At 41.1% G+C, this 9,498-nt stretch overlaps 1 protein-coding gene across 1 annotated transcript; it reads left to right on the top strand.

The window, feature by feature from the left end:
* The first annotated feature begins 5,906 nt into the window (after nt 1-5,906).
* LOC106568808 (transcription factor HES-1) lies at nt 5,907-7,763 on the top strand. The gene is made up of 4 exons (XM_014139471.2): nt 5,907-6,271; nt 6,356-6,451; nt 6,592-6,679; nt 6,891-7,763. The coding sequence occupies exons 1-4, from the start codon at nt 6,164-6,166 to the stop codon at nt 7,400-7,402; spliced, it is 804 nt and encodes a 267-aa protein (XP_013994946.1). The 5' UTR covers nt 5,907-6,163; the 3' UTR covers nt 7,403-7,763.
* Nucleotides 7,764-9,498: the final 1,735 nt, after the last annotated feature.

Genomic DNA, 9,498 nt, shown 5'->3' with positions numbered 1-9,498 from the left:
TGTGCACCGGGGCCTCCCACTCCTCTTTCTATTCTGGTTAGAGCCAGTTGGCGCTGTTCTGTGAAGGGAGTAGTACACAGCGTTGTACGAGATCTTCAGTTTCTTGGCAATTTCTTGCATGGAATAGCCTTCATTTCTCAGAACAAGAATAGACTGACGAGTTTCAGAAGAAAGGTCTTTGTTTCTGGCCCTTTTGAGCCTGTAATCGAACCCACAAATGCTGATGCTCCAGATATTCAACTAGTCTAAAGAATTTTTATTGCTTCTTTAATAAGGACAACAGTTTTCAGCTGTGCTAACATAATTGCAAAAGGGTTTTCTAATGATCAATTAGCTTTTTAAAATTATAAACTTGGATTAGCTAACACAACGTGCCATTGGAACACAGGAGTGATGGTTGCTGATAATGGGCCTCTGTACACCTAGGTAGATATTCCATAAAAAATCTGTCGTTTCCAGCTACAATAGTAATTTACAACATGAACAATGTCTACACTGTATTTCTGATCAATTTGATGTTATATTAATGGACAAAAAAATGTTTTTCTTTCAAAAACAAGGACATTTCTAATTGACCCCAAACTTTTGAACGGTAGTGTATGTTCTTAACGTTTTGTACACTTAGTGTGTATATATATACTGTATAATGGTGTGAAATACACAATATGGACAGTAAATGACTAGAAAAGATGTGTACATCAGTAGTTATATAGGATGAGCCATGACTAGAATACAGTATATACACATAAAGTGGGTAAAACAGTATGTAAACATTATTAAAGTGACCAGTGTTCAATGACTTTATGTACATAGGGCAGCAGTCTCTAAGGTGCAGGGTAGAGTACCGGGTGGTAGCAGGCTAGTAACAGTGACTAAGGTTCAGGGCAGCGTATACCAAGTGTTATCAAGTGGCAACCCAATGTTATGCTGCTGTGGTGTGGCAGTACTGTTGATATCTAACTTGTTCCACTCTTACGCCCTCTGGTGGCATTTTCTAAACACCCATAATATTGTATACTACCCTCATAAAGTACATTTCGGTTTCAAAACTACAAGACCTACAAACGCATGCTTAGTAATGTTAGCAAGGTAAGAACTGTGGGATTCTGATAAAGGTATCAGAAACAATGTGACTATTACAGATAAACAGCAGGCCAAAAACATTGAAATGTGTATTTTTTTTTGGGGGGGGGGGGTGTGTCGTAAGAGGGGAATTTTGCGGAATAAGAGATTTGAAAGTTTAGGTTTGACTTAAATTATGACACCAATTAAAGTTCCAAAATGTTAAAATACATTTTAAAAATCTGATATTTTACTTGGTGTCACTTTAAACATGCTCACATAGTAACACAGCCATTTTAAAAGTGCAGTGCTTGTGCAACATCATTTTTCATCTTATCTTTGTCTTACAGGAATTACACATGAGAAGAAAGTTGAAGTCTCAACCCATCCATTAACGTTATTAAGATATTCCCTGTCTGATTCCCAGTAGATAGATAGCAATAGGAGACGTCTCTTGGCCACTTGAAACCAGTTCCTTCTCGTTTGGGTAGTGATTCACTTTGCCAAAATGGCTGATCAGATTTTCAAGCCTGACATCTTGAACTGACCCTATCAATCGAGTAATCAAGTTTATCGGGGGGGGGTCATATGACATTGCCAGCAGTAAGAGTTGAGTTCTACTTACAAAAAGACAAGGGCTGTAGCTTTCAAATTATATGTCACTTTCTATTTTCTAACCAAAACATTTTTGGGGGTTACCACCCAAAACTCGCCAAACCCTGTACCGTGTCCAAAACAACCATTAAGAGTTTAACAGGTTTAACAGGCTCTCGAGTGGCGCAGCAGTCCAAGGTACATCTCAGGGCTAGAGGCGTCACTATGGACCCTGGATTGATCCCTGGTTCGATCACGGGCTGTATCACAACTGGCCATGATCGGGAGTCCTATAGGGCGGCGCACAATTGGCCCAGCGTTGTCTGGGTTAGGGGAGGGTTTGGTCAGGGTAGGGCATCTTTGTAAATAAGAATTTGTTCTTAACTGACTTGCCTAGTTAAATAAAGGTTAATAACATAAATTTAAAAAACTAGGTCGCTTGCTACACACACTCGACAGTTGACCCGCATCACAAGCCGTGCATGTTTGAATACCGGGCACTCAGTCTCCGTACAGGGCAGATTGGAAAAAGGCACAACCAGGCACACGGGAGCTCTGTATAGTACAGATCAATGAAGAGGGTAGGTGTGGGGGTGGTGAACTTGACGACGTCACTACAACTTGGGGGCAGTGGGTTCAGAACAACAACGACAAAAACTGTATACAAAAATGACAAATATAGTTATACCACTACCCAAAATGGCACTTGGCAAGTGGGTGGGCAAAGGGGAAAGAGGTTGGGCAATACCCTATCTGTGCATATGCCTGCTCAATTTCCTTTGAAAGGAAGGACCTAAAGTTAAATAAGACTTCAGTCTCATTGCCTTTGCTCCAAGTTGAAGTTCTCTAAATGCTGGCTTTTTAAGATGTAAAGATGCAATCCGGGATCTTAAGCACAAAATATTCATAACATATTGTATGAATTGAATTCGTAACATATCGTACGAAATGGATGACATAGTACACAATTGGATGACGTAGTACACACAAAACAGGGACCCGTTTTGGCTCATGAGCACCACTTTCAAAACCACTGGCTGAAATTATACAAAAGTTCTGGAGCATCACTTTAAGGCTAAAGGAAGGTGACAGATGGCGGCTTGTTGTGGTCCGAGGAATTGCAAAATGCCTGTTGCTTCTTCATCATGCCACAAGACTGTTAGCCCTTTGAGCTAAAGCCTAGACATTGCTCTAGGAGCTAACGCAAGTCCTCAGGTCTCAGGCAAGGTTACTCACCATGTGAGCGTGGCTTGCTAACTGAACCAACCCTGTTACATTAGGATTGATCTCTTCGTATCTGATTATCATAGAGGGTTGGAAAGAAATCCCACAGAGTTAAAGAAACTGGAAAACACAACCTTTGTTTTCAATCGCTTTCTTATCTTCTGGAGCTTTAATCTTATAGCCTCTCCTTTTCATCCCCACCTCCAATCAATTCTACCATATTTTTTGGACGGATGGTGACCATGGAGACCAGTGATTTCCCATCATCAAGCCTCTCCCCCCTCCCATTCCTGCTATTGATACCTCCCCCTTTTTTTGTCCAAATAAAACAAAGCATGGTGCTGAATGGGCTCTGAGGTAGGTAAATGTATTCAGTGACATCAGCCAGGACGATTCTATTCTGCCGGACTCCCTGTACCATTTGTTTCCAGCCTTGTCTGAGGGCCGGACACTCTGTTGGGCCCATTGTCCCCCGTGTATTCCACACAGGCCCGCAATTAATGGAGGCCTTGTCTAAGGCTTCTCGAGCAGAAACTTCTGCTGGGGAGGGGGACAAAAGGCGGGCGGGCCATAGCCAGGAGTTGCTATAGGAGGCCCCCCCCTCTTTAAGAGGGTCTCAAAGGGAGGAGGTGGGGAGAACAAGCGGAGGCCCTGGTGAGATGTTTAAGTGATCCCTCTGTCCCCATCTGGCTGGCCTCGCTCTCTGTGTCACACAGCCCAGTTAAAAGAGACGAGTCCCGGGATTTGGTGATTGAGATGGCCATTCCACAGTCGATTTGCCTTGGCATGACAGCAGTGGGGAGAATATGTAGGGCGGTCCATCTCAAACCAGATGAACGTGGAGGTTAGTGTCAAAAATACAGGCAAGTGGCTAGGAGCAAACAACCGAGGGTGCTGTCTTTGTTTAAATGTAACGTTACTGACACAACATGTCAATCTTCATCACCAGTCGTTGACGTGAACAAAGCGCCATACTGGTTCGAGGAATGCGGTCAAGTAGCAATATACTTTCTTTAAATATTTCCACAAGGTCCAAGATTATCCTGATCTGTGCCAGTACAACTCAACCGCCCTTCTGTCATGGGTTGTTATCAGACACTGTTTTCCCTCAATAGCTTTCAAACCCCCCTCAAATGGCGACCTGAGCCTCTGTTCCTCTCTCTCCTCTGTGCTTCCCACACTGATACTGATCTGGAGTGTGCCATAAAGCACAGTTATAGATCACGGTGCACAATAAAGGCACGTCTCCAGTCAGACCAGCAGGCTTATTGAGCATGGAGCTGATTAGGGGCAACACATTGCCTCCTCCCCTTCTATCCTTCACCCTCCCTCTCCCTGTTGTCTTGTCCCAGAACCTATAGCCCTTGTTTGTGAAAGAAAGAAGAATTGTATTCATGAAAAAAACCCAGCATCCCCTCTGGACACCTAAATCCTGGGGAGGTAACATCATGTAGGTTTTCATTCCAACCCTAATCTAGAGCACCTGATTCTAATAAGTAGCTGGTTTATTAGCTGCATCAGGTTAGTTATAACTGGGGTTGGAGTGAAAACCTACTGGAGGGTAGCTCTCCAGGAACAGGGTTGGAGAACCCTGCTTTAGAAGATACTCACAGAGAAAGGCAACTGTGAGAATCCTCTTTTCAGTGTCGAATCTTGTTTCGTGAAAAACGTACGACTGTGGTAATTTTACACACTGGTGTAAAACATTGGACATGAATAGAAAAACCATGACGACATGTTAGATGTCTCTGGCTATTGGCTCCTTTCGTGTCCACAGTTTCTTATGTGTTTTTGAGGTCAGTCTTTGGTGCTTTATTTATGTTAATATTATTAAGAAAGTATTTGAGGATACAGATGACAAGTTCCTTCCGTGATACGGGCCCATACAGACCCTGACCTAGCCTTGGGGTCATTTGACCTGAAAGGTTTAAGGAGCTTTAGAAAGGAGACGTTAGGGCGCCTGAAGTCTGTCAAGAAGGTAAGAATAAGAGCAACCTGATAATCTTCTGCTCTGTGGTGATAGTTCATGTCGTCTGCATGTTAAGACCAAGATGTGAAGGTCATTGAGTACAACATGGAATCTATCAGTCACATACATGTGATGGTAGTCTACAGAATATTGTCTTTACAGACACGATGACCTAAAAAAGTATTTATTTGTTGTACTTTAAATATGCTATTTAATGTTTAACATACTAAAATAAACACTCAGTATCTTGAACATTAAAACACACTTTTTCTAGTTCATTATGAACTACTCACTTTAGGATCAATTAACCTGGGCTTAAATTGGAGACAAATCCAATACAAGTATTTTATTCACCTTAATTGACTGTTACTAATAACTAAAACCTTCATATTTCAGCAACACATTTTATAAAATGTAACCTGTTCTATATGTTGATCATATATACAGATTTAGGATCTTAATTTGATCACTTTTTTGTTGCTGAGAATTATCCTGCAGAGCAGGAAATGCAAACTTAGTGTATTTTCATTTGTAAAAGTCTTCTGAACTTTGCAATTTCCACTCTAAAATGTCAGACTTGATTTGCTATAAAGAAAAATGTAACAACCCCTACAAAAAAATTAAGATCCTACATCTGTACTGCCCTACCAAGCAAAAAGGCAGTAACTGCTCATAGCGTGGAACTAAAATAAATCGATTTTATTTACCTTGGTTTCACAGTAACTTTATGCAATTACTGCTAGCATAACCCAAATGTTCTCCAGAACACAATACAATAGAGGCAGGATACTTGTCCAGATGATTAAGCATGTATTTCATGTAGCAAAAAAATGGCATTAACTCATTTTCGACCAAATGAGCAGTTATTGCCTTTTTGCTTGGTAGGGCAGTGTAGTAGTGTCCTGTGGACCACCGTCTCACACACAAGACACCAGATAGCCAATGCAAGGCCTCCTTGCACGAGCCAACCTCACCCCTGTCAACGTGTCCCGTGCGCTCATTGGTAGAAAGTTGCAGTGGAAATAAAACTTTGGGACATTTCACACGAGCCGTTCGCGTGCAGCCTCCTCTATAAATACGACCGGGTGGTGAAAGTAACAGTGTTGACTTGTTATCAACACCGCACTGATAGGACTTTACCTCAGCTATAGCTACATTATAATAAACGCATAGAACGAACAGCGTTGGTCAGAAAAAGTGCATAACCGGTGTTTGAATATTACTCAATAGGCTGGACTTTCTTTAACAATTGTGGGACATTAAAAAGGATTTGCTTAAATTGGCAGGACGATTGTGGGATATTAAAACTTGAAGATGCCAGCTGATATTTTGGAGAAAACATCCCCATCCTCTGTCGCAGCCACCCCGTCGAGGGTCAGTGGAACTCCGGATAAACCAAGGACTGCCTCGGAGCACAGAAAGGTACAAAAATGCACCGAAAGAAAACTATTGCTTTTTATATGTCAATTGTTGGTTTTTTATTATTAACATGTTTTTTGTTTTAAGTCCTCAAAGCCAATTATGGAGAAGAGAAGACGTGCGCGAATCAATGACAGCCTTGGTCAGCTAAAGAACCTCATCTTGGATGCACTAAAGAAAGATGTACGGTTTTTTTTAAATGGCAATTACCATATTCCATGTAGACATTTATGTCAACGACATATGCTTATATCGTTATGGACTGGAACGAAACTCAAATAGATTATTAATCATGTGTCATTTTCTTCTTGGTGTCTATTTAGAGCTCGAGACATTCGAAGCTCGAGAAGGCGGACATCCTAGAGATGACTGTGAAGCACCTTAGGAATATGCAGCGTCTCCAAATGACTGGTAGGTTTTTTTTATCTCTAATTGATTACAGTCATTCTAGACTTGCATAAATATAATCTGACTGTGCCCATTTGGCACCCACCGCAGTTCCAACGGTCGTATATTTACCCAAGCTTATCAAAGCTATTGATAGACCTACTTAGTATTATATCATTTGATTGTAATGATTTTCTGAACAATATATCCTCAAATATTGTTTTTGGATTTACAGCAGCTATAAGCAGGGATCCATCGGTCTTTGGCAAGTACAGAGCGGGATTCAGCGAATGCATGAGTGAAGTCACCAGTTTTCTGTCCACGTGTGGAGGGGTGAACACGGAGATCAGGTCTCAACTTCTCAGCCACTTAGCCGGCTGTGTGTCACAGATAAACACCTTAAACTTCTCAACTCAATGCCAGATCCCCACCTACCCTCCGCATCCAGCGCATCCATTGCTTGCCCAAGCCATTGCGCAAATCCCAAATGCGTCTCCTCAGTTAAATGGAACAATGCCTTGCAAAAGTGGCTCGCCTATCAACCTCACATCAGAAATGGCAAAATTATACAGTGGACTTCAGATTGTGCCGGCGGCGACAGATGGACAATTCGCCATTCTGATTCCAAGCGTGGCTCTTAAGCATATGAGCGCGCCAAACGCGATACATGGCAATCCAGCACTTGCGGTGCCTGTGTCACCTGTTGCGCCTCCCGTCACCGCAGACTCCGTGTGGAGACCATGGTAGGGTCACTGCGTGCATTAGACTTAAGGACTTTTACGCACGATGACGCTTTTTTTTTTTACGGGAAGTATTCCGTCAGATATGACTTTTTTTTAAAATATATTTTCGTATAGGCTGTTCAAAGCAAGACTCAATAGTGATGTTTACGCACATGTTGTTATTCTTTGATGGAGGATACAGTACACCTTTCCATTCGTTGTTTTTCTATTTGTATGTCAGTGATGTCATGAATATGTGTTATTGTGATGCTAAATATGATTCAAATGCCCTTAAATGGAAAATCAATAGATTCTTTAAATGAAATTGAAATGTTTAACACCTCCAACTGGTCATATCTTACTTACATTAAAAAAAAATGATTGTCTATCCTTGCCCTAGTGATGTGCTGTGATTGATGACCCTATCAAGGCTTATTTAAACCACATAATGAAATTCGGATCTCAAGCTATGCGTCAAACAGGAAAGCTCCCAACTACTGTCAAGCAAACTCCTCAAGTACTTCCATATCTGAACATCTACCTTCCCATCCAACCTCACCTCTGAGCTATCATTGATCGATGAGGGGCATGCAGGAATTCTAACTCTGATTTAAGATTCAAGCAATACAGGCTACACCAACCATTGCCGAAAATCTGATATCAACTTTGGAGGGGACAATTACATGAAATTTTCTCAAGAGCAATTCCTGAGGGGGACACCAAAAGTAGTGCTGTAACACATAGCCTACATTGTAATATGGTAAATGTATATTGAGGAACCAAAGAAATAAGGTGTTTGCCGTACTCCTAACTACCGGTACCCAAAACTACACAACTAATCACAACAGCAATACCATTGCCTTTAACAAATCTTAGTTCAGTCACCAGTTTAAGTTGAGAGTGGGGGTATCCATGGCATTTTCCAATTATGTTCCTATTTTACAAGTCCAAAAAATTGAAAACCTTTCATAATGTTGCCAAACAAAGACTCAACAAACTTACCTGAGACTCCCTGTCTCTGCCAGTCTGTCCCTGCATATCTGTCCCCAACTCTGCTGTCAGTGTGCCATCTGTTGCCTGCTCTGCCTAATGACATCATTGTGAAACATTTCCATTAGAATTTAATTTCTTTCTTATGAACATTTTATCAACTAGTCTTTGAGATATTAGGCTACTAGGGTTCTCACTATATGTTTTGGTATATTGAAAAATACTCTGATTTTCGTCTTTTATTTTTCTGCCATTTTTCTACCTGGCTGGCTGGCTGGCTACACACACACACACAGTGTGTAGGTTATTTACAGTAGGAGATGGGCTTCTATCATCTTCTATCATTCTATTTGGGCTTCGATCTAAAAGGTAGCTAGAAAATGTGAAACGGATTAAAATGACAAGAGTTGACAGCTGTATGAGTTCACCATTTACACAACATATGCTGCAACCTTTTGTAATTTTAATAGTTTGTTTCATATTGGCTGGCTTCCAACAATAGCTGAATTTGCAAAGCTAGCGAGCACCAATTCAGTTTCAGTGGTGTTTGCTATAATCTTTGCTACCCGGGTTAAATAAAGGTGAAATAAAATAAATTAATAAAAGTTCCCCTGCGACAATTTAGCTTTTGCAACGAGACCATTAAATATATTTAAGACAATGGTAGAAGAGAGTGTAGTTCTGTTCAGTTTGGATTTCAGTTTATCGCTAACCTTATCACAGGGACTTTGAAGCTAACTTACATCATCTGCATGCTGATTCCATCTTTGACGACGCCACATAAATGGAATAGGTACTAGCTAGCTTAATAGTTAATATTTGCGTGCTAACTCTGCATATTCAGCTAGTGTGTGTGCGCGATTGACTGGATTAACCTCACGTCAGTTACGTGCATTGAGTGCCTTTCAGACAGTAGATACGACCTCTCTGTTACCTAGCAAGCTAAGGAACTGGCAGTGGATCAAACCATTGTGAGGCAAAGGGTGGGGATTGCAATCTTTTGAAACTTAAAAACGCGCTATTAAGTGTCTATAATCAGCACAATTGCTTTCATTGCGTATTATTAATATTATTTAAATTACATAGTTATGTTTCAGTGATATATTGGGGGGGGACAAATCATATTTTTCC

The sequence above is a fragment of the Salmo salar genome, chromosome ssa14 (assembly GCF_905237065.1).
Source record: "Salmo salar chromosome ssa14, Ssal_v3.1, whole genome shotgun sequence".
In the NCBI taxonomy this organism is placed as follows: domain Eukaryota; kingdom Metazoa; phylum Chordata; class Actinopteri; order Salmoniformes; family Salmonidae; genus Salmo; species Salmo salar.
The sequence above is the reverse complement of the archived record's forward strand: the minus strand, read 5'-3'. Positions and strand labels throughout refer to the sequence as shown.

What these genes read in the sequence shown, in the direction of transcription:
- LOC106568808 (XM_014139471.2), top strand. Translation starts at nt 6,164, where the DNA reads ATGCCAGCTGATATTTTGGAGAAAACATCCCCATCCTCTGTCGCAGCC. An exon ending in CTGCCTCGGAGCACAGAAAG is followed by an intron (nt 6,272 to 6,355) that starts GTACAAAAATGC and finishes TTTTGTTTTAAG; the next exon opens with TCCTCAAAGCCAATTATGGA. An exon ending in GCAGCGTCTCCAAATGACTG is followed by an intron (nt 6,680 to 6,890) that starts GTAGGTTTTTTT and finishes TTGGATTTACAG; the next exon opens with CAGCTATAAGCAGGGATCCA.